Source organism: Strix aluco, chromosome 10, assembly GCF_031877795.1.
Source record: "Strix aluco isolate bStrAlu1 chromosome 10, bStrAlu1.hap1, whole genome shotgun sequence".
Classification (NCBI taxonomy): domain Eukaryota; kingdom Metazoa; phylum Chordata; class Aves; order Strigiformes; family Strigidae; genus Strix; species Strix aluco.
Window position 1 is genome coordinate 17,976,729 of NC_133940.1, and position 22,954 is coordinate 17,999,682.

General features: G+C 66.9%; 2 protein-coding genes across 5 annotated transcripts; one reads left to right on the plus strand and one right to left on the minus strand.

Annotated features, from left to right (window-relative positions):
* Positions 1-2,618: 2,618 nt before the first annotated feature.
* SHROOM4 (shroom family member 4) lies at positions 2,619-14,861 on the minus strand. Of its 4 annotated transcripts, none has more exons than XM_074835530.1 (10): positions 14,698-14,861; positions 11,120-11,271; positions 9,797-9,928; positions 7,273-9,214; positions 7,000-7,061; positions 6,000-6,599; positions 5,320-5,742; positions 5,051-5,237; positions 4,440-4,712; positions 2,619-4,360 (listed from the first exon to the last, which is right to left on the minus strand). In XM_074835530.1, exons 1-10 carry the CDS (start codon positions 14,821-14,823, stop codon positions 4,091-4,093), a joined length of 4,167 nt encoding a protein of 1,388 aa, XP_074691631.1. In that variant the 5' UTR covers positions 14,824-14,861; the 3' UTR covers positions 2,619-4,090. The 4 variants fall into 4 exon arrangements, with proteins under 4 accessions (XP_074691631.1, XP_074691630.1, XP_074691632.1 ...); XM_074835529.1 differs by having other exon boundaries at positions 7,273-9,256; XM_074835531.1 differs by lacking the exons at positions 11,120-11,271; positions 14,698-14,861 and having other exon boundaries at positions 7,273-9,240; positions 9,797-9,918.
* A 3,389-nt stretch (positions 14,862-18,250) lies between these two features.
* BMP15 (bone morphogenetic protein 15) lies at positions 18,251-19,865 on the plus strand. The gene is made up of 2 exons (XM_074835040.1): positions 18,251-18,569; positions 19,090-19,865. The coding sequence occupies exons 1-2, from the start codon at positions 18,251-18,253 to the stop codon at positions 19,863-19,865; spliced, it is 1,095 nt and encodes a 364-aa protein (XP_074691141.1).
* Positions 19,866-22,954: the final 3,089 nt, after the last annotated feature.

The following is a 22,954-nucleotide window of genomic DNA, read 5'->3' on the forward strand; positions in this document are numbered from 1 at the left end:
GTATGGGCAAGCACATGCACCACCACTGTGCACATACGTGTGCACCACCCACACAGGCCAGGGCATGCACATGGGTGGCATGGGCAAGCATGCACACCGTGGCCATGTGCGTGTGTGTGCACACACCCACACATCGGCATGCACAGCTCAGGCATGGGCAAGCAAATGCTCTGCTGCTGTGCACATACATGTGCCCACACCCATGCAGGCACACGTGTGCACATGTGTGGGCATGGGTGAGCACACGCACTGATGCCTCCACACACTTACTTGCACGCATACATGCAAACTATATGAACTGGCAACATGTGCTCGCAGCCCAGAAAGCCAACCATGTCCTGGGTGCATCACCAGCAGTGTGGCCAGCAGGTCAGGGAGGCGGTTGTCCCCCCCTACAGCACTCTGGTGAGACCCCCCCTGGAGCACTGTGTCCAGCTCTGGGGTCCCCAGCACAAGGAGGACATGGACCTGTTGGAGCGGGTCCTGAGGACGCCACAGGAATGGTCCAAGGGCTGAGCCCCTCTGCTAGGAAGAAAGGCTGAGAGAGTTGGGGGTGTTCAGCCTGGAGAAGAGAAGGCTCCAGGGAGACTTTTAGTGGCCTTTCAATATATAAAGAAAGACAGAGAGAGACTTTTTACCAGGGCTTGTAGCAGCAGGACAAGGGGCAATGGTTTTAAATTGAAAGGCAGTGGGGTTAGGTTGGGCATAAAGAGGAAATCCTTTAGGAATTTCCAAACAAGGTCCAACCTTGGTCCAACCAAGGAAAGCCACCTAATGTGTGGCTTTGCCCTTTTGGGGTGTAACAAGCAGGGGGGCAGGGGGGGCTGCTGCAGAGTTTGGACCTCCACATTTTGGGACATGCTGTTTCCCACATGGGGCAGGGGGCTGGCGGGGGGAGCTTGGCTCTCACTGAAGCATCACTACCTGCCACATCCTCACCCTCCCCCAGCTCCTGGTCCCTCAGGGGTACGCATCCCTGGTTCTGTAGCCCCAGAGTGTCTGGGTCATGTCTGTACCTCTGGGAGACCCAGGAGCCCTGCAGCTTACAGTGAGCCTGCTGGCCTGCAGCTCCCCCCGGGTCCCACGCAGGAATCCCCAGGACCCCCCCCCCCCATGGCTGCATCCAGCACAGGCACTGAAGATCCCAGTACCCAGCAGCCAGGCCGTGCCCTGCGCCCACGGTCCTGCCTGGCAGCTGTGGGAGCTGCGTGGAGGGGCAAGAGAGTCTTCAAATGGGCCACGGGGCACAGACACGTGTGCATCATCCCCCTCCCCGTGTGCCTGCAGTTATCCATTTGCGTGGGCTTGCACAAGTGGCCCCGTCCGTGCACTCACACTCACCTATATGCACACACGTTCACCCACGTGTGCTCACATGTGCACATCACATTCACATGTGCACATCACATTCACATGTGCACATCACATACGTGGACACATTCCCCCATGTGTGTGTTCACCCACGCGTGCAAACACTTGCCACACTGGTGCTTGTGCTCCCCAGCCTGAGGCTGTGCTCCTCTCCCTGTGCACGTGTGCTCACATGTGTGTGCGCACATTCACTTGCGCATGGGCACGTTCAGCTGTGTGTGCTCACACGCGTGTGCACGCCTTCCCCTGTGCGCATGCCTGTGTTCACCTGCATGCGCTGACATGCATGTGCCTGGATTCCCCCACGCGTGCTCACGCTCAGCCACACACCTACGTGCTCCCACGTGCGTGTGTACACCTTTACCCCGGCGTGTGCTCAGCCCTGCGCACACGCACACCCATGGGCTCTCCCGCACACATCCTCCCATGTTTCTGTGCCAACGTGGGTGTGCACATACTCCAACCCACATGCGTGCACCCACCGATCGCGCCCGTGGCCCCCCCCACGTGCGTGGGCCCCCACACACCCGCCTCACGCACCCACACGCGTGTGCGTGCGCACGCGTGACACACACACACACACACACACCCCCCCGGTGGCCGTGTGCTCACACGCGGGCTCTGCCGCCACCCAGCGGCCGGCGCTGCCCTCGCACCGCGGCTCCCCCCGCCCTGCCCGGGCTCGGGGGAGCTGCCACGCGTGGGCAGGGGGCCCGCTCCGTGGTGCCCGGCTGGCACGCAGAGGCCCTGGGGAAGCCATTTGGCCAGCAAGGGGATGGTGGCCGTGCCCACCCGCACCTCCCTGCCGTGCCGGGGTGAACCAGGGGCACCCCAGAGCCAGCTCAGCAGCAAGCAGCACCACCATGCCACCCCCCTGGGCATTGCCACCCCCATGGGGCCACCCCCTCCCCGGTGCCACCCCGAAAGTTCTGGCAGCGATGACGGCTGTGAGCACCAGGGGCAACGCTACCACCGTCACCCAAACGCAGTGCCCACTCTGTGTGCCCCAAGTGAGGGGTCCAGGCACTGTCCCCTGCCCTCACCCAGCCTGGTGGCACTGGGTGCAGAAGACCCCTTGCCCATGGTCGCACCCCAGTGCCTGCAGCGCCAGAAGGGCATTGGGTCCCAAGAGCTTGCCAGGGCTTGGATCACCACAGGTGGAGCATCACCCCCCCCGGCATGACGGGCACCCACCAGCCCCAGTGCCGCTGGCTGGGGATGCAGGGACAAACCACACGAGACACAACTCAGGCAGTTGTGCAGCTGCTGCTGCTCCTTTAGTGTGAGAGAGGCACAACGGCACGCAGCAAGGCACGAGCACCGGCACACACCCCTGGCGTGGTGACCTGCTGACCCCCGCAGGTCACCTGCTGAGGGCTCGCTTCCCGCCCCCCCCCCTTCCCCGAGCAGCATGTCCCCCACCTCCCAGTGGGTGCAGTCTTTGGCCCTACCAGTGTCCCTGGGCAGGCACAGGGGGTGGCTGAGAGGGGGGGATGGGGGGAACCCCGTTTCTGCCAGGCACCATCCCAGAGTAGGGCCAGGTAGGTGTGGGGTGTAGTGTTCAACAGGCTGGGGGGGGCTCACGGGGCGACCAGCCACATGGGGGGCTGTTGCAGTGTCGAGTGGGCAGGCATGAGCACTGCCTGCACCCTGGGGCTGGGCTGCCCAGCTGTGGCCACCCCCAAAAGGGCTGGGGCCCATCCTGCCTCCCCAAAACGCTTCCCCCCCACCACCCCAAGCTGCTGCCAGTTGCATGAAATCCCTGTGCAAAATCAGCATCAAGGCGCCTGCCCATCCTGTGGGGACAGATGGACAGGGATGGGCCAGGGGGGTGGCCCAAGGTGAGGTCTAAGAGCTATTTGGGGCTGCTACAGCACAGAGGAGGGGGACAGGTACCCCATTTCATCCTTTGCGTGGTTCTTCCTCTATTAATCCCTCCCAGTGCCAGGGCAGAGGCTGGAGGGCTGGATGAGGCCAGGTGGTCGCCATGCCCACACCACTGGTGGCAGAAGGTACCCACAGTCCTCAGTCTACTGCTGCCAGCACCCCATCCCCTGGCAGGACACCATCCCAGGGGCACCCATCACAGTGTCCCCCAGGAGAGGGGTGCACAGCACCTACCAGCACCCAACTCGGCCCCCCGTTGTGCCTTGGGCCGGTGGGGAGTGGGTTAAGGACCTGTTGGCCAGGGCTATTGTTTCGGACACAATGAAGAGGAAGAGGATGCTGGGGCTGAAATTCCTCCAGCTCCCACCGGACAGATGGACAGAGCTGGACAAAGAGGCATGATGGAGGGTGAGGATAGTTTAACCCTTCCAGGTGCTGCGTGGAGATGCCCCAGGGCAACTGGAGGGGTGTTTAAGGCACGCGGTGTAGCACCAGCTGTGAGACAGGCACTGGTGTCCAGGACAAGGTGCAGGGACCCCCACGGGCACAGAAAGACCTATGAGTAGCAGAGGGGTGACAGGATCTGTTCATCTGGTCCTGCTGGGCCACAGGGTGCTGGGTGCCCATAGAGCCCAGGGCAGGTCTGTGACACGACCATCCCTGCCAGCGCCTGGACTGGCACCCCCTCCCCTGCTCGGTAAACCAGATAAATAAATAAAAGGCAGGGGCTGGACAGACAGACAGACGCAGTGAGAGCCCCCGAGGGGGCAGATCCGCTTTGGCAGCAAGCTGGGGCCATGACCAGGGTCCCGGGGGGAGGCTGGGCAGGGGGCTAGCAGCCCTTGGGGGCCTGACCAAGGCTCTCGCGGAGGCACCGTAGCTGCTCCTGGCCCAGCTTGATCTTCTCCTCCAGCTCCCGCTGCTCGGCAATGAGGGCCGACTTCATCTTGACGAAGTGCTGGTAGTCCTGGAGGTGCTCAGCGGGTAGGTACCGTGCCACCATGGCGCCCACCGCCTCTTCCCGACGCCCCACGTGCTCCTTCAGCTCCTTGGCATCCTCCAGCTGCTCCACCAGCAGCCGCTGCTTCTCCCGCAGGGCCACCTGTGGGTGACATGGGTGATGTTGGCAGGGGGGTCCGGCACCCCGACGCCCCACAGGTGCCCCCCTGCCCTGTGCCCACCTTGTCCTCAGCGGGGGCATGAGGCCCCAGGCTGCCCAAGGCAGTCTCCACCCTGGCCAGGCGCCCCGAGATGGAGAGCAGGAGGTTGACCACCTTGTCCAGGTCGCCCACGAACTGGCGGTACTTGTCGAACTCCCCCGGGGTGCAGAGGGTTTGCAGGCGGGCAGCCACATCCTCGCCCAGTGCCCCGTTGGCGCTGATGTCCTCCTGCAGCCCCCGCTGTGCCTCCCGCAGCACCGCCAGCTTGCGGCTCAGGCTCTCGATCAGCTGCAGCTGTGAGGGAAGAGGTCGGGGTGACTGGGGCCACCCCCTGTTGGGACCGGGGGACTGGCACACAGGTGCAGGGGTGCCATGCTGCACTGGGCCCCACAGACCGCAAGCATCCAACGATGCCTCTGGTTCTCATGAGCTACTGGCAATGTCCCTGGTCCCTGTGAGCATCTGGCAATGTCTCATACCCCACGAGCACCCGGCGATGCCCCTAGTTCCCACAAACAACCAGTGCTGCCCCAGTCCATGTGAGCACCTGGCAATGCCCTGGGTCTCCACGAACACCTGGTGATGGCAGGGGGGAGCCTCGAGGGCATCGCCCCCAGCAGTGCCCGCTTTACCTTCTTTTCCAGCAGCTCGCGGTCCACCTCCTCCTCCTCGTCCTCTGAGCTTCCCTCCACCACCTCCGGCAGCTCCTTCATCTTGCCGAGAGGCTCAGCTTTGCCCGCTGCCGCGCCGTAATATGCCGAGAAGGAGGTGGAGCTGGCAGTGCTCCCAGGGGGCGGCGAGATGGGCTCGAAGCCCTGCCTGTGGGGACAGGGGCTCAGCGCCGGGGCTGGCAGGGTGCAGCCTGGCCTCAGCACGGTGCCCAGTGCCACGCCAGCCCTACCTGTCCTGCGCCAGGGCCTCCAGGCGCCAGTCCTGCTGGTAACGCTCCCGCCAGGCCTGCCGCTCCCCCGCCACCAGCAGCTCGCCCATCACCTCGGTGGTGGTGCAGAGGGGGGCCGAGGGGGCCAGGATGCCGGCCAGGGAGCGGTCCCTACCCACCACATCCCACAGCAGCTCATCCGAGTCCACGCGGCGGGGCTGGGGCCGGCTCCCCTGGCAGCTCGCCCCCTCTGCTGCTCCGGGGCTGGGCTTGGGTGCCTCTGGGGTGGCAGGGCGGGGGCCACCATGCAGGGGCAGGGAGCACTCACTCGTGCCACAGGGGCCAGCCCAGCCCCGCTCCTGGTTCCGGCCAAGCCTTTGGGGCTGCTCCTCCATCTCCCAGGGGTGCTTCACCTTCGGTCGCTCTTCCCCGGCACCTGCCGCCCTGCTGACACCCGCCCGGGGGCACCCACGTCACCTCCCTTGCCCGCCCGTGGGGGACAAGGACACGCAGGGCCGTGCCCACCCCAGGGAAAGAAGTCACAGACATCCCCCACCCCACAAAACCCCACAGCCCGCCCTAGGGGGTGGATTAGGATGCTCCGACACAGGGTTCAAAGGACCACATGTCCTCAGATGCCACCCGATGCCCAGGCTGTGCCCACAGCCCCGCTCCCACCCCCACGCCGCGGTGGCACTTGCCTGCAAATCTCAGCGCTGCCAGTATCGGGCTCAGGTGTCCTGCGGAGCAATCTGGGGGGCTCGGGTCGGGGCCAGGCACCTGGCGGGGCAGGGGGGCGAGCAGTGTGCCCCTGGGACCGGCCCCCCTGCTCCCCAGTGAGGCTCTGTGAGCGCTCACGCACAGCCTCAACGATGCTGCGGGCTGGCACCGGGGCAGCAGTGAAGGCAGAGCCATGCCCAGAACCATCCGGCAGGCGCTGGGATGTCCGGCGCTGCCTGTACTTCTCCCAGTTGGGGGGAGGCGGGCGGGGAGGTGGGGGGCCCTTCTTTTGGGAGATGACAGCAGGGTCCAGCTTGGCACGGGGAAGGTCTCTCCGGTCACGGCCCCGGGGGCTGGCAGGCTCTAGGTTGAGGTGGCTCTCGGAGAAGGCTCTGCCCCGCAGCGGGCGGTGTAGGGGGTCCGGGGGGCTCTCGGGGGAGCGGGCGACACGGTCACCATCCCATGACAGGTCATGCGTGGACGTGGTCCGGTAGCAGGGCGGCCACTCCGGCTCAGCACTCTCAAAGCAGGGGTGGAAGGGGGCAACCCTTGGGAAGCCCACTTGGTAGCGGGAGAGCTCGCTGGGGAGAGAAAGGGGCACTCATCGCCCTCAGACAGTCACCTCCCCCATAGCTCATGCCCCACCCCTGCCTCAGTTTCCCCAGCTGGAGTCACCCAGCCCCACTGGCAGGTGAAGCCTGGGCTCTCCCGGTGCTCCTGTGCTGGGCACAGCCCCACAGAGATGCCCCCAGCCCCCTGGGGATGGGTAAGGCAGGATCCCCCTCGCACCCTCAGGCCCTGCTTGGCCAAGGTGGTATGTGCCCCAGCTTTGCAGGGCACAGTGTGGCTGTGGCCAGGGCGTTAAGAGAGGTGCTTGGTACTTCACCAACTAAAGTCACAGCAGTCCCCACGCCTCACTGGCAGGTGTCCCCACCGAGTGGCATGCATACCCCAGCAGCCTGGCACCTGTCGTGCACTCACCCGATGGACTGACTGGCTTTCCTAGTTATCGCTGGCGGTTCCCACTCATCCAGAGGAAATTCCTGCATGTGAGAAGGAGAGAAAGTGTGAAAGAAGGGTCAGCATCCCCCTCCCCAGCACCCCCCAACCCATCCCTGTCCAGGGGCAGGAGGCATGCAGGTCTGCAGGGCCCCCCATGGGCACAGTACCCCCATCCCAACCCAGGGTCATGCTCCAGGGGTGCAGGGTGGTGCCAGTGCTGCTCTCCGGCACAGTCCCAGGGGGCTCACTCACCGGGGCGAAAGCTCTCCGGGGGGGCCAGGCGTCGCTCTCCTCCCGCCCAGGGCGGGGGGCCGGGCAGTAGCAGTCTGGGCAGCGTGCCCAGGGTTGGAGGTGGCAGCGGCAGGCACGTCCACGGGGCAGCGGTGGTGGGCATGGGTCCCCCCCACAGTAGCGGCAGGGCTCGGGGCGCAGGGGAACTCCATAGGGGTAGGAGAAGCCCCGCAGGTACTCCAGCTCCCCCGGCCTCCCCAGCGGCTTGTAGCAGGGGGGCTGCTCCCGGCAGCACTCGGCATAGGGGCCGGCAGAGCCAGGGCGGCTGGGTGAGGGGGGGTTGTAGGTCTGGTCTACAGAGAGGCGGCGTGTGTCCCGGCGCTCGGGGCCAGGGGGCTGGAAGGCACCAGGATCACCTGCCGGGGGCTTGCCATGCCGGGGCGGCACCGGCCGGCTGCTCTCCTCGAAGAACCGGCGGCGGTCAGCAAAGGGCAGGAGGACGGCCTCATCGCTGCTCCGTGGTGGGGAGCTGGGGGCTGCCGGCCCCTGGCCGTAGCCCTCCAGCTCACCAGGGCTGGGCGAGCGCTGTGGCTGCAGCTTGCGCTCCGGAGACCAGCGCCAGTGGCCCCGACCCATCGGCACCACCCGCTCAGGGGACGGGGGCCCTTTGGGGACCGGCAGCTGGTCAGGGGTGGGAATGCTCCGGTCCCCTGAGCGGCCGGGGTTCCTGCTGTCCTCACTCGGCGTGGGGCTGAGACGCTCGGCCAGGGCGCGGGGTCCCTCCACCGGCACGCTGCCCTCGGGGGGCTCCTCTGCCTCCTCCACTGGTTCTTCACCAGGTGGCGGGGCACCTGGACCCCGGCTCTTCTGCAGCTGGGCCTTGCGCCGCTGGATCTCGTTGCGCAAGCTGGTGGCGAAGCGGTCACTGCGGCGGCGCATCTGAGCGGAGCGGTGGGGAGGACCCCCAGCCCGTCGTCCCCCCGCCCGGCTCTCCTCCTCCGCCGGCCCCTCGGTGCTGCGTGCTGGGCTGGCCCCCCGCCCGTCCTGCCCGCAGGTTCGCTGCAGCTCAGGGCAGCAGCGGCAGGGTGGCAGACGGCAACATGGCTCTGGGCAGTGCGGGGGGTCCTGGGTGGCCCCCGCGGTCCCCAGCCGGCTGTCCTCGGGGTGCAGCGGGGATAAGGTCCAGCGGTGCCCATCGGGAGCTGGGGAGGCTCGCCCACTGCCAGTGCCCACCTGGAGCGAGCGGAGCTGGGAAGCCAGCAGCTGCTCAGGAGCACTGTGCCGGTGCGGCGCATGGCCCTTGAGGGGGGACAGCAATGGGCTGTCACCTGCTGCCACAGCATCTGGCACTCGGTGCATGCCACCATCTGGGTACAGCCGGTTGCCAGGCTCCACATTCTCCCCCACGAGCGGCTCAGCCGGGCACCGGTCCGAGTGGGAGCTCAGCATGTAATACTGGTCAGCAGAGAGACGGTCCTTCATGGCGTATGGCGTCCTCCCGCCTGCAGCCTCCGCCTCCCCGTCTCGCTGGCAGAGGAAGGTGTCAGAGATCCACCGGCCCTTGGCGTGCAGCATGTCTGCCGACACCGACACCCGGCGCCTGTCCCCTCCGCCGGTCGGGGCTGCCCGCAGGCTGTCCCTCCTGACAGGGGGCTGGGGGGGTACAGGCACCCGCCAGGCCTCGGCGTGCCGGCTGGCGGGTGGCTCAGCCCCCGTGGTCAGGTAGCGCCCGTCAGGGGGCTTGCAGGGGCCTTGGAGGCCGGAGTCGACAGAAGCGGCTTCCTCGGGGCGGAGGGAGATGGCGCAGTCAGAGGCGATGGAGCTGGCAGAGAAGGAGCTGTAGGCTGAGTCCCTCTTGCTGTGGTATATGCCCTGGTCAACGGGTGAGGGGTCCCCTTCATAGTAGGCCTGGCCGGGCTGGTCCAGGCTCTCCATGCTCCCGATGGAGCTGCTCCGGTCGGTGCTGCAGTGCCGGGACAGCGGGTTCCACTGCAGGGACAGCTCGCTGCCGCCCGGCCCCACGCCGGCGTTAGGGGCACCTGCCGTCCCCCACCCAGCTCCCCACCAGCCCCTTCGATGGGCACGAGATCCCAGGGAGCCAACACCCCACCACCACATACACCCCCTCCCTGGGACAGGGGGGCACAGGCTGGCACAGCCCCAACCTGCCCTTCACGCCTGGGTTTGGGGGCAGCACCAAGGTTGCCCCGGCACTGGTAGAGGGAGCAGGCACAGGGACAGAGGGCATGCGTGGCTCCAGTCACTCGGGACCTGCCTGCTCTGGCAGGGGGGGTACTGGGACTCGGCAGCTCCTGGCCAGCTCCGACAGAGCCACCGCCCCTTCCTGTCGGGAGCCAGAGAGTAAACAGGCAGGGGAAAGGGCAGCGCGGCGGCAGGATGCGGGGGGATGCCCAACAGTAGCGTGGGGCAAGCAAGCGAGCACCCACCCCACACTCCCCCTGCCCCGACCCAACTGGGTGCCCCGTCCACCTCCTCCCCTTATGTGGTCCCATGGGTGCCCCCGGGGGTGGGTCAGGGGTCTCACCTGACATCACACCCCGAGGGCCAGGAGAGGCTGAAGGCGTCAGCAGGGTAGTGCATGGCGGGGGCGTCGGGGCGGCTTTCGGCAAGCTTGGCCACGTGCCAGGAATGGGGCCGGAGGACGGGCACGCTCCTCCTGCCAAGAGCAACAGCGGGAGAGGACAAGAATGGGGAGGAAGCCAGCCTGAGGAACCGGGGCTGAAGTCACTTCCTACAGGGCTTCCTGTCCCCCCTCCAGGCCAGCGCCCGCCCGAGGGGGGACAGCGGCAAGGAGGGTCCAACCCTGCCAGCACCGGGCAGGGGGATCCCACAGGTCCCCCCTACTGCCGGGGCTCCCCTGCCTGCAGCATCCCCGCTGCCAGCATCAACAGGGGACCGAGGACGTGGCCCCAGCGCAGCCCACGGGCAATGCCACGGCAGGGCAAGGGTCCCTGCTGGGACTGGACCAGCTCCACAGGCACACCAAGGGGACTCTGGGGCCACATCTGTGTCCCCACCACAAGCCTGACCTTCCCCCCTCGTTCCTCGTTCCCTCAACACCAGCAGCAAGTGCCAGCCTCATCACATCCCCAGGGAGGGGTCCTGTGCCAGGCCCCGTCCCACCCCCTGTGCCAGGCAGTCATGGGGGTCTCCAGTCCCCCCAGCGCACACAGACAGCGATTTCAGTGCCACCGCACAGACATGTGGGCAGATGCCACCTCCTATAACCCCCAAGTGTCCAGTGCTGCCCCAGCATCCGCCGGGTGGGCAGGGACAAGCTGTGTCATTAGCACAGGGGTCCCTCCCCGCCCAGCGCCCCCAAACTCACCATGGATGATGCTGAACCCCAGCACAGCCCCGTGGCACCCCCTGCCCCGTGGGCAGTGCCCTGCACCGTCCCAGCCCCTCGGTGCCGCTGGAGCTGGAGCCTGGTCGGGATGCAGCCAGGGAGTGGATGCGGGTTGGGGGGGGACGGGGAGAGGACTTCAGGGCCCGGCCCTGCCTCTCCTTCCTTTCCCAGGCAGGCAGCAGGCAGGCAGGCAGGAAGGGAGAGGAGCGGCCACACTCCAGGATACCGCCCAGCAAGGGGGTGGCGAGCCCGCCGCACCACCCCAGCTCTGCCGGCGGCACACGGGGCTGGGGAACCCTCACCCCCACCATGGGGTGCTGGCAGCCACGGTGGGGCTGCCCCCCCACCCCGTCCCAGCACGGGGCACCTCCAGGGTGGAGACAGGGGCACTGCCAGGCTCCCGTGCCAGGCTCCCACCAGTCCCCCGGGCAGGTGATGCCTCCCCAGCCTTGACGCCACTGCTCCTCCTGCCCCCCTTCCCCCCCCAGCGCTGCCAACCTGCGGACGATCATCTTCAGGGTGCGGTAGGAGCCCTTGATGAGGATCAGAGCCTCCTGGCGGGACCCGTACAGCGGCGTCCCGCTGATGTTCACCAGCTCGTCGCCTGGCTGCAGCCGGCGTGACAGCGCAGCCTTGCCCCCGTCCTCCACCTGGGCGATAAAGAGGGGTGTCAGGGGGGGTACAGCCCCCCAGAACACGCCGGGGGGTGTGCTGCTGCCGCCAGGTGCCAGGGGAAAAAGGAGGCTTCAGAGAGGGGGTGCCTGCGCCCCAGGCACCGCAGAGGGATCTGCAGCGCTGAGCTACCCCCCTGCCCTGGTCACATGCATTTCTGAGCAAGGAAAGGGCATCGGGGAGGGGGGGAGAAGAAAAATGTCCCGTCCTAGCAGATTCCCCCGCAGGCGCGGGCAGCACAAGGGCCCTTTGTCCAGCGCGGATGCCAGCCCCCCGCCGCTGCTCCCAGTCCATCAGCCCTGCCTGGGCACCGGCAGTTATTTCGAAGGATGCCATCACACCGTCTGTGCCCAAGGAAGCCAACAGCAGGGGAAGCACCAAACTGTGCCCAGCCCTGGCACGCGCCTACCCCACCCTGGCACCCACAGCCAAAATGAGTCTGTCACCCCATACCACCACGGCTTGGAGGACACAGGGCCACGCTGCTGCCAGCATGGAGGGGCCCCAGACCATCCCCTCTGCCCCAGCAGGTAGGTGCAGCATGGGCAGACCTGGGATGAGCCGTGCCCAGCTGGGGCAGGCAGAGTGCCCGGTGCTGGCACTGATTTCTGCCCATCCTGTTGCTCCTAATGGCTGGGAATTGCCATGCCCAGCCCCTCACACTGGCAAGCTGGCAAGCAAGCCCAGCTGCTGGGCTGCGTGGTGGCAGATGCATGGGGCATGCAGGCATGTGGGGCAGGACTTGGGGTGCCCTGTGCCCCCAGGCCCAGTGTGGATGTGGAGCCTGACCTGGCTGGGTCCTACGGCTGCCCGCAGGGTGATGGGCAGAGCTGGTCTGGCCCCATGCTGGGGCTTCTGTGCCCACCCTGCCCTGTCACTCCTGGCCCAGCAGAGAAACAAGCTCTGCCCACAGTGCCCGTAGTGCCATCTCCACAGACCAGCCTGGGCAGCAGCCAGGCCCCAGTGCCAGGGGGCACCCACAGCCACCACGCATGTGCCCCCGGGCATCCCTTCCCAGCCCTGGTGCTGGGCAGGGCTCAAGGGGCATCCCGCTGCCCACGGGCAACATGGCACCTCGGGGACCAGGCAAGACAGTCATAGCTCCTGCCCAGCCTGGCATGGCTGTGCCCCACGCCCCACAGCTCTCCCGTTTTTTCAGGGACCTGGGGATTGCAATGTCACGCCCAGGCTGGGCACAGCCCAATGCGCCTGCCTGTGCGGGCAGGCTGCCCTCCCAGCCAGGAGTCGTCCATGGGGCTGCCTTCCTGGCACCAGGCCCCAGCTGCCTGCAAGGGCTCCCAGTCCCACCATGCACTCGCTGGAGCACCCGGGATTAACCCCTGTCACACTGCTGCCCGCCACCAGGCAGCTCCAGCAGAGCGGGCAGGCAGGGCAGGCTGCACCTTCACCCCAGTCCTCTGCCATGTGCCCACCCCATCCTGCCTTCCACAGCCATGGGGCTGAGTCAGCGGTGACGGGTTTCCCCCCCCCACCCCAGTGCAGGACACCACTGGGGCTGCACCCGTGTCTGGGCCACCACGTGTGTCGGGACGGACAGGGCTCAGCCCTGGCATCATTCACCAAGAGCTAAATCTGGCACAAACAGCCCCTTGTTCTGCCTTCACCACCAGTGAACTCAGCGCTGGCAGCCAAACCCCACCGCCTGCTGCCCTGCCTGGCCAGGCCAGCCCCAGGCACCTCCCTGACACCACCCCTGGTGTTCACTCTGGGCCCTAATGGTGGGCATCAGCTGGCTCACAGAAATATCTGCCTGTCCCAGGAGAGACTTGTCTTAGAAGGAGTCACAGCCATGGCAGTGCCCAAGCTGTGCCCACCCTACCCCACGCAGACCTTCCTCCTTGCCCCCCCACGGGCCCAGGGGGGACCCTGTGTTGGGAGGTGCTCAGCAGCCCCACAGAGGGCCAGGAGCCCACTCCAGCCCTGCCGCGGGACTCGGCCACAGGAAGGGCTCCCAGAGCGGGCTCAGAGGCCAAACTGTCTCCCCGAGCGCTGGGACCCCCTTCCCCTTTCCGGGGCGGGGCCAGCCCCCCCCCCCCCCCCGCACCGCTGGCGGGGGCTGCCCCCTCCCCGCACGGGCCGGCACGCACACACCTCGGCCGGCCGCGGCGGCGGCGCGGGCGCCCCGGGGGACCCTCCCCTGAATGCACAGAGCGCTGGAACAAGCCCCCTTTGTCTGCAGAGCACACGCGGCGGCGGCGGCCCAGCCGGGGGAGCGCGGGGGCCGGCACCCCCCGGCCCGCAAGGACACCCCCCCCCTCCCCCAATTCTCAGCAGCGGGGGGGAACATCCCATCCCCCCTCCATCCCCTCCAGCAGCCGGCAGACACACCGGGACCCACCGCCCCGAGGCCCGGCAGCGAGTCGGGAGGGCGGGCGGCGGGCCCCCCCCCCAAACCGGCGGTGCCACCCCAGGGCGCAGGGCAGGGACCGGAGCCACTTTTCCAGCTCCCCCAGCCAGACCACGCTGCCCGCGTCCCGGCGCAGGGCGTGGAGGGCCCGGGGGGGCAGCCCGGGGGCCGCGGCACAGCCCGGCCCGCCAGCACCCCGGCCCCGGCAGGACGGTGGCACCGGGCGGGCAGGCAGTTAAACCGCCCGGTGACAGGGAGGGGGCTCGGCCGGGCTCCGCGTGGGGACGGGGTGCTGGGGCACCCCCGGCTGCTGCCCGGCTCCCCGCGGGTTTCCCCGGAGGGCGATGTCCCGGCGGGGCCACGGGAATCGGTGACCCCCTGCGTGGCGGGACGTCGCGGTCGTGGGGCCCCACCCTCGCTCTCCCCGCTCCCGGCTGCGGAAGGGACCCGGGCGGCCGGGCCCTGCGCCCCCCCCCGCCCCGCTCGGCACCGCACCCCGACACCAGCCCCCGGTCCCGGTCCCGGCCCTGCCCAAACGTTTCGGGGGGGACGGGACGAGGCGGACTCCGGTCCCCTCCACACCGTGGCCCCCAACGTCCCCGCAGAGCGCGGTCCCGGGGGTGCCCGTGGGGGCTGTCCCCTCCGACTGCGCCCCGCGGGACGGGACCGGAGGGGACGTGGAGGGGACGTGGGGGCCGCCCCCGCCGCCAGCCCAACGGATGTGCCGGAGGAATTTCTTCCTGCCGCCGGGCCTGGGCTGTCCCTCCGCCCCCTCGGCCCCCACGGCCCCCGCTCCCATTCTCCCCCGCGGCTCGGGGTGGCGGGTCGCGGGGGGACGTGGGTGCGGGGGACCGCCACGGCCCCGCCCCGCCGGGACACGCGACTCCCCGGCCAGGGCTCCCCGCGCCCCCAGCGCCACCGCGCACCGGGTGCCCCGTCGCCCCCCCCCCCCCTTCCCGCGCCCCGCCACGGCGCGGAGGCCCCTCGCGGGGTGATGCCGCGGAGCCCACGCGGGACTGCGTCCTGGGGCGCCTACCTTGGAGACGATGAGGGGCTCGCCGTGCTCCAGCCCGCCGCGCAGCGTGAAGCCCCAGGGCGCGCCCCCCTGCAGCTGCACATGAACGTACTGGGGGGCGCCGGGCCGGCCCTCGGCCCGCTCCATGGCCGCTACCGCCCCATCCCGGCCCGGCCCGGCCCGGCCCGGCCCCGCACAGCGGAGGAAATGACACCCCCGCCCGCCCGGGCTGAGCGGCACGGAGCCGAGCGGCGGGGCGGGGCCGGCCCGGCACCGGGGCTGCTCCGTCGCCGCCAATGAGGCGCGGGGGGACGTCGGCGATCGGCTCGGCACGGCACGGCTCGGCTCAGCGCTGCATGGCACGACTCGGCTCAGCCCAGCACAGCACAGCTCAGTTTGGCACAGCACAGCTCGGCTCAGCACAGCTCAGCACAGCCTGGCTTGGCATGGCTCAGCTCAGCCCAGTTCAGCACAGCCATGGCACAGATCAGCTCGGCACAACTCAGCTCAGCACGGCATGGCACAGCTCAGCACAGCTCATGGCACAGTTTGGCATGGCTCAGCTCATGGCATGGCTCAGCACGCAATGGCACAGCACCGTGCTACTCAGCTCAGCTTGGCTTGACATGGCATGGCTCGGCCCAGGGACCTGCACTGAGATGCTTGGCTCAGCTTGTCACGGCCCAGCCAGCATGGTTCGATTCAGTCTGGCTCAGCCCAGCATGGCATGGAGGGCTGGCACAGCTCAGTTCAGCCCAGCCCAGCACAGCTCAGCCCAGCACTGTTTGGCTCAGCTCAGCATGGGGTGGCAAGGGGGCCTGCGCGGGTTGGCTGGCCCAGCATGGCTTGGCCCAGCATGGTTCAGTGCAGCTCAGCTGGGTTGGCGCATTCTGGCATGGCTCAGCTCAGCATGGCATAACACAGAGCTGGCACAGTTCAGATTGGTACAGCATGGCACGGCCAGGGGCCTGACCTGATTTGGCTCCGCTTGGCCCAGCCCGGTCTCACTCAGCTCAAGTTGACATGGACAAGCAGGGCTGGCACGGTTCAGCTCGGCACAGCATGGTCTGGCCTCGCATAGCTTGGCCTGGCACTGTTCAGCACAGCATGGCCCAGTTTGGCCCAGCACAGTATGGTACCACCAGGGACCAGCACTGTTAGGGCCAGCTTGGCACAGCTCAGCCTGGCACAGCACAGCTCAGCCTGGCACGCACGGTGTGACCGGCTGTTTGGCAGCACTGACGTGGGTGCAAGGGGGTGTCTGCTCGGGTAGCAGTGGGGTGATCCAGCACCCACCACAGCTCCCCGGGGCAAAAGGCTCCCCCGGGGCACCCCGCCCTGGCAATCACGCTGGCGCCCTGAGCCCCGCTGCCTGCGGGCGAGCACGCGCTGCCGGCTCCTGTCTGGCCTGCCCGTTCCAGCCCCCACCCTGTCCTGCCGAGCACCCCGGGGTGTGCATGGCACTATGGCCGGGCTGCACCTCCACCTTTCCCCCACCAGGTCCAGGAGGGACTGCTGTGCCCCTTTGGGGAAACTGAGGCAGGGGAAGGAGGCGGCGGGTGGTGGCTGGGGGCGGTGGGAGTGGATCGGTGCTGGTTCCTGAGGGAGCCGGGGAGTCCCGCTCCTCCCCTTCCCGCCCGGGGCCCCGGCTCTTACTCATCTCCTTCCCAGACAGCGCAGCTGGCCCGGAAAGCTCTGCCCTGCCAGCAACGCCCGCGGCCCATGGCTGCCTGCAGGCTGGGTGGGCGCAGCGCCGTGGCCTGGCAGGGTGGGCTTGCTGTGCCGGGCTGGTGAGCTACCCCCGGGGTTCCTCAGCCCCAGCACAGGAAGGATCCCTTGAGTTTTTTTTGGCAGCCCCCGTCCGCCAGCGCCTGCTTTGAACCCTGCCTGCGCCCTGCCCAGCCCCGCTGCAGGCAGCCCAGTACATGTGCCCCATCCTTGCGTCAGGGGGTCCCAGGGCTTGGGGCTGGGGGTGTCCCTGGATGGTGCTGGAGCCCACCCAGCAGCGATGCACAGCCTCACTCACACGGCCTTGACATGTCCACCCTGGCCCGACTCTCCTGCTCTCCCCCATGGCCTTGCCACCCCCCTTGCCATGCCCCCCACTCATAGCTGGCTCCTGCCATGCCCGGACTCTTCCCAGCCTCCACCCGACTCGACTGCCCCCATGCCCTTTCTCAAATGAGTAACCAGGGCTGCCCAGCCAGGCGTGAGGGCTCTGCACCCTGGCTCGTCACGTGGCCCCACACCCCATTAAGCACCACATCCTCCAGGGAGACCCTGACACCCCCCCACATGGCCCTCCCAGTCCTCACCACCGTGCCTGGCTGGCACTGGGAAGGGTGGGCAGCACCCAGGGCAGGCACCAACATACCTCCCAGCTCCTCTCCTGCCCCTGCACCTGAGCCAGTGGTTCCCAACCAAAGTATCTACCCCCCAGCCCCCTCCATCCTGGCATGACAGCAGCGGTGTCCTATGGGGCTGGGCACCATGCCAGGTACTCTGCTGGGGGCATGGGCTGCGGCTGCCTGCACCCCCACTCTGTGGTGTACCCACAGAGCCTGCCTCAGGCAAGCACCACAGAGCCACAGAGCAGCACTGGGGCTGGGGGGCAATGTCCCCTGTAAGGGCAATGCCTCAAATGACCCATGCCAGCAAGAGGGTTGGCATCACCCTCGCAACCCCAAGGCCTTGGGCAGGTGCTGGCAGAAAGACCTCAGAGCTAGGACGGCCAAGTCTGGTGAAGCTGTGGGCATGGTGATGCCTGGGGTGTGGGTACCACCAGCTGACCTGGCCACACTCAGCATCGCTGGTCTCCAGGTCACTCTGCACACTCCTGTGCCTCAGTGCCACGGTCCCTGGGCTTGATGCCCATCTCTCAGCTGGGGCAAGTGAGGCACTGGGCAGCCTGGATGTGCTGGAAGCAGATGCCCGGGCTCTGTGCCTGCTCTGAGTGGTGCGTACCAGCTTGCAGCAATGGGCATGAAGGTGCTGAGCCCGCTGCCAGAGAGTTGACACAGGGCACGGGGGAGCTGGACAGGCTCTCACCACAGCAGAGCACCCCACTGGGCTCCAGCCCCCCTCCCCTGGGACTCAGGGAGCTCCTGGCCCTTTAAACACTAATTAGGCCCATGCCTTTAAAATGGGCCCCGGGGGCCAGGACTCATACCCTGCAGGAGGAGGCTGGCCAGGAGCAGGTGGGCTGAGCGAGCTGGTCCTCCCCACCCACCCCACTTCACCACCCCCCCCTCGCTCCCTCACCTCTGTGCTTTTACAGCCTCTGTAGCCAGGGTTCTGGCTGGCTGGCTTTGCCCCGGTCTGGGTTTTAGTCTGGAATTTGCACCCCTTTTTGCATCTAGAGCCCCCCCCACCTTTCTGTTCCTGTGCCAAGCTGAAGCAGCTGGCATGGTTGTCGTGGCTTGAATAGCAGCTGGCAGCACCTGGGCTCTCCTTTTGCTTGTGCCTGCAACCGGCTCTGCCTTTCCAAGGGGGGAGAAGCATGACTACCTGCTCCCCCTAACTCTGCTGCCAGCTAGCCCCACCTTGCTCTACTCACCCACCACCCACCCCCATCATGGCTTTGCTCCATCCCTTCACCAGCCTCGTTCTCCTCTTTGCTGTGCCCCTTTCCCGGGCTGCAAACAAGTCCCTGCTGCCCCCCGGCTCCCTGCCCGCTGTCCCTGCCCTGCCCCTCCTGCAGGCCCTGCAAGTGCAGGCCCCAGGCAGCCGGGGCTGGCGAGTGGGGCCAGCAAGCAGGCAGCCCCTGCGCTACATGCTGAACCTGTACCGACGTGCCGCCGACCGCGAAGGGCGACCGCGCCACGGCCGCAGCCTGGGAACCAACACCATCCGCCTGGTCCGGGCCAGTTCCCACGAGGGTCAGCCCTGGGCAGGTAAGGAGCCAAGGGCAGTATGGGAGCTTAGTGGAGCTGGCAGGGTGGGCTTGAGCCCTGGGGGGGTCTCTGCCTGCCTTCTTTATCTCTCTTTATAGTGTCTCAGCTAGGGCTGGCATGGCCTGTGCCCTGCAGGGCTGCCCTTGGCGGTCGCCCTTGGGGGAAGCCCAGGCTCTCCTTGCCCCAGGGGTGAGATGGGCAAGGGCATCACTGGCCCCACATGCCCCTCTCCCCTTTTCATCCTGCCCGATGCTGTGCCAGGCCAGAGGTGTTGGTGCAGAGGATGGGAATCGCCCCAGCCTCCCTTTGTCCTTCACCCCACTGGTGAGCTGTGGCACAAGGCTGCTGTTTGCTGAGGCTGCTGCCTCGTGCCCCACCTGGCTGTCACAGGCTTTGAGGGTGGTGATGCCACGGGCTCCACTGCACTGTGTGGGGCTGTGGCAGCACCTGGGGGAAGGCTGTGCTGGCACGGTGCCTGCTGTGCTGTACCAGGGTGGCACTGACTGCTGCTTCCCTGCAGGTCGCTGGTATGTGCAGCCCCTCACCTACCACCTGGAGAGCCAGCCCAAGGCCGAGCACCTCCTCCGAGCAGCTGTGGTCTACCTGCCCAGCCTGCCGCTGGCCCGTGGTCGCCTACTCTGCGCCCTGGAGCTGGCGGCCACCAGTGAGGCACCTGGGGTGCTGCTCAACCCTGCCGCCCGCCCCAGCCATGGCTGGGCCGAAGCAGATGTCACCCCTTACCTGGTGCCGGGGAATGGCAGCGCGAGGAGCCTGGTGCTGCAGCATGTCTGTGTGCGTGCTGGTCGGTCAGGGGGTGGCGATGCCCCAGTGGACCCCAGCCACCCCTTCCTCCTTCTTTACCTCAACGACACCAGGGCTGGGCTGGCACCTCCAGCGGCAGAGCCCCACCGGCACCGGCGTGACACGGGGACGCTGGCCCATGACCTGCCTGGCTACCTGCGGGAGCAGGGAAGGGAGAAGAGCGACTGCTCCCTGCGCCCTTTCCCGGTCAGCTTTGCCCAGCTGGGCTGGGACCACTGGATCATTGCACCCCACCGCTACAACCCACGCTACTGCAAGGGTGTCTGTCCCCGCCTGCTCCGCTACGACTACCACGCACCCAACCACGCTGTGGTGCAGAGTTTCGTCCATCAGCTGGTGGATGCCAACGTGCCCCGGCCTTCTTGTGTCCCCTACCGCTACAGCCCCATCAGCGTCCTCATGATTGAGCGCAACGGCGGCATCCTCTACAAGGAGTATGAGAACATGATTGCAGAGTCCTGCACCTGCCGGTAATGCCTGCTGCCCTGGCACATCACCCCCAGGCTTTGCCTGTCCCTGCCGGATCTGGACTTTAGGGTTTGTCTTGCTCTCTGTGGGGTGGGTTTGTCCCTGCCTCCCTGTGTGTCACTGCTCTGTGGGAAGGTTTTACAATGGCAGTTTTATGTAAATTGTAGGTTTTTAAAGGCAGGAGCCTGCACTGGGGCAGTTGCCCTGTGGCATCTGTCCTTCCTGCAGCCCCACGGCTGCTGCCTGTTTTTGGGGGGCAGGGGGGGCTTGGCCTGATGCTCCCAGAGAGGAGCTGGGTCCTTGGACTGGAGCGTGAAGCTCTTGGGAGGTGGCTGGGGGTCTCCTGGTGGAGCCAGGACAGGGAGGGCAAGTGGTACAGGTGTCCCCGTGCTTGGCACCAAGCTGGTGCAACCCTGCCCATGGGATTCCTTCCCAGTTCACATGCACCCTATCCCGTCTAGTCCCAGCTGCAGTGGCATCTCACCGAGCTGGGAATTGGGCTGGGGAGCAGAGGGGAAGCCCTTCTTCTCCCCTGCAGTTCTGCTCTGGGGGGCTGTGAAAACTGGAGGGACCCGAGCTGCCAGCTCTGCCCCCAGTGCCAGGGGCCAGGCAGCTGCCTGCACTGGGCTCTGCCTGCTGCTTCCTCTGCCACCCCTGTCCTTCACCTCCTTGGCTTGCCCTTGAGCAGGGCTTTGGGTCTCACCCTATCCCAGGGGTCAGACCCCCGTCGCAGTATCCCTCTGCCTTCTTGCACCCTTGCTGTCCCATGGGGTTTGGGCTCTGCTGGGTTCCTGTCCTGTCCCCGTTCCCAGAGGGGTTGGTCCCACTCCCAGCACCCTTGCCACCTGCTTTCCTCTATTTATTGATTACTGTGTAAATAAATAAATTGATGGATTTTGCTAAAGACCATCTTGGCCTGTTCTTGCCCTGTCTCTGGGGTGCAGTGGGTGCCCCCCAGGACAGGCTGGCGTAGACTGTCACCATGCAGCCACCCTTGTGCTTGCACTGGAGGGGGTGAATGCTGCTCCCTGCTGTGTGCAGGGGCAAAATCCCAGCTGGTTCAAGCAAGAACTGGAAGAGTCGTCTCCTCTGGAGCATAGACCTGCCCTGGGATGGGGTGGGGGGACCAGATGTGGCTGCAGGCAGCTGCCTCAGTGGAGCAGGGGACAGAAGATGCTGCACATCCCTCTGTATGGGGCAGCTCCTAGAGGGCCATGGGGGGCCCATGAACTGGGTCTCCCTGGCCTGTCTGTCACTGGCCAAGGTATTTGGCTGTCAGGGTTATTTTGGGAAGGTGTCTGCAGGCAAACCTGCCTGTTCCTGGGCACAATGCCCTGTGTTTGTGAAGCTGGGGCAAAGTTCCCCTTCTCTGAGCAGTGAGGCATGGGTAGAAGTAATCCTTGTCCCCAAGTTCTTGGTGGCACTGCCACCTGCCAGCTGGGTACTGCCTCTGCATCCTGAGCTCATGACTCTTGCCAGGGTCTCCTCTCGTACTTGGTATCCAGCCCCAGTTGTTATTGCTGGCCCAAGCTCTGTGGGGATGCTTCAGCACTTCTTCCCTCCCATGGGCATTTGCTGTGGGGCAGGGGTCTGCCAGCCCCCATCCCTCTCCTATCCACCAGCCCCAAAGTTTCTTCCCCCATCCTGGCAGAGTGAGAAGCTGCAGAGCCTCAGCTCCTCTCCTGTCCCTTGTTCCCAGTTGGCTGCATCCTGGCAACCTCCAGCCAGGAGGCTGTGAGGAGAGGAACATCTGCTTTTTTGGAAGCTCATGGACCTGACCCCAGGGGGAAGATTTTCCCTTGTCAATCATTAAGCGTGCGGTGTTGACTCATCCAGGCAAGCGATGATGAAAGGCATGGGAGCTGGGCACGCTCCCAGCCCTGGGCACCGCTGGATGCCAGTGCCCAGCACTGCCCCTGGCACAGACCTGCACCCTTGCCTGCTGCAGGCACCCCTTGGACCTTCTGGGTGCCCAGAAACAGATGGGCGCTGGGGCTTGTCTGTTCCAGCCCTGTGTCCTCATACGCACTGTGCCGGTGAGCTGTTGGGCTGGACCCCTTCCCGGGGTACCCCCAGGCGCCGAGGGGCTGCCCCGGCAGTGTGATCTCCTCTGCACTGGTGGTGGGGCAGGCGCTGCCAAAGGGACGGGGCAGCAGCAGTTCAGGGAAAGAGCCGCTGTCCCCAGCTGACCCTGGCACCGTGCCTGTGTCAGCGCCGGGGCTGCCAGAGCAGAGCCGGGTGGAGGGTGCGGGGCCCCCGGTCTGGTGACCTGATGCACCTCGGGGGGTGTCTCTTCTTGTGAGTCCCACAGCCGTGTGAACCCCTCGGGCACAGCCTGACACCCCATTGGCGCCAGCCCTGCAGGGAGCACCAGGAGCCCCAGCTTTGGGAATGTGCCCCCACCCTGCGCTCTGGCAGGGGTCTCGCCTGTGGGGCTGCTGCCCACGCTGGGGGCTGCACCAGTTTCCTGCTTTCCCCAGGGCCTGCCAGCTCATCCCTGCCCCATCCTGCCCCAAACCTCATGCTGGGGCTTTGCTCTGTCTCTGCCGAGTCCCCATTCACTATCCCTCCTGCTTGCACATGCCAAGTGGGCACTGCCACCTTGCACACCCCATTCTCTGGGGTGACACTGGGCAGGGAGGGGATGACCCGCCCCACATGCTCTAGCAGCAATGGGGCAAATCTGGGCCAGACACAGAACTGGGGCAGCGAGTGTGGAGCTAACCCAGCTGCGGAGTACAGCTGCCCCCCAGACACCCTGCTGGGGGCTGTAGCTGGAGGCAGATAGTGATGCCCAGGCACCGGGTGCTTCGGGGGTGCCTCGTGGATGCCCTACAAAGGCACTGGCAGCCCCCAGCTGGGGTGGGGGGGGTGACAAGGGGCTGTCCTGCTGCTCGGGGCCACTCAAATATTTGTGCAGGGCCGTGACCGGGGAGGAGCAGTGCCCAGCGGAGGCACCGGACAGACGGAGTCGGCGGCACCATGGCAGCCTCAGCCTCTGTCGCGCCGGGCGCTGGCCGAGGTGGCAGGGCCAGCGGGGTCCCCCCTGCCCCCCCGGGCACCCCCACCAGCCTGGTGCTGCTCCTCTCCCTCCT

Coding starts and splice junctions, on each gene's coding strand:
- BMP15 (XM_074835040.1), top strand. CDS start 18,251: ATGGCTTTGCTCCATCCCTTCACCAGCCTCGTTCTCCTCTTTGCTGTG. Junction 18,570..19,089: donor CGAGGGTCAGCCCTGGGCAG/GTAAGGAGCCAA, acceptor GCTTCCCTGCAG/GTCGCTGGTATGTGCAGCCC.
- SHROOM4 (XM_074835529.1), bottom strand. CDS start 14,823: ATGGAGCGGGCCGAGGGCCGGCCCGGCGCCCCCCAGTACGTTCATGTG. Junction 11,272..14,697: donor AGCCCCTCATCGTCTCCAAG/GTAGGCGCCCCA, acceptor TTTATCGCCCAG/GTGGAGGACGGGGGCAAGGC. Junction 4,361..4,439: donor ATGCCCCCGCTGAGGACAAG/GTGGGCACAGGG, acceptor TGTCACCCACAG/GTGGCCCTGCGGGAGAAGCA.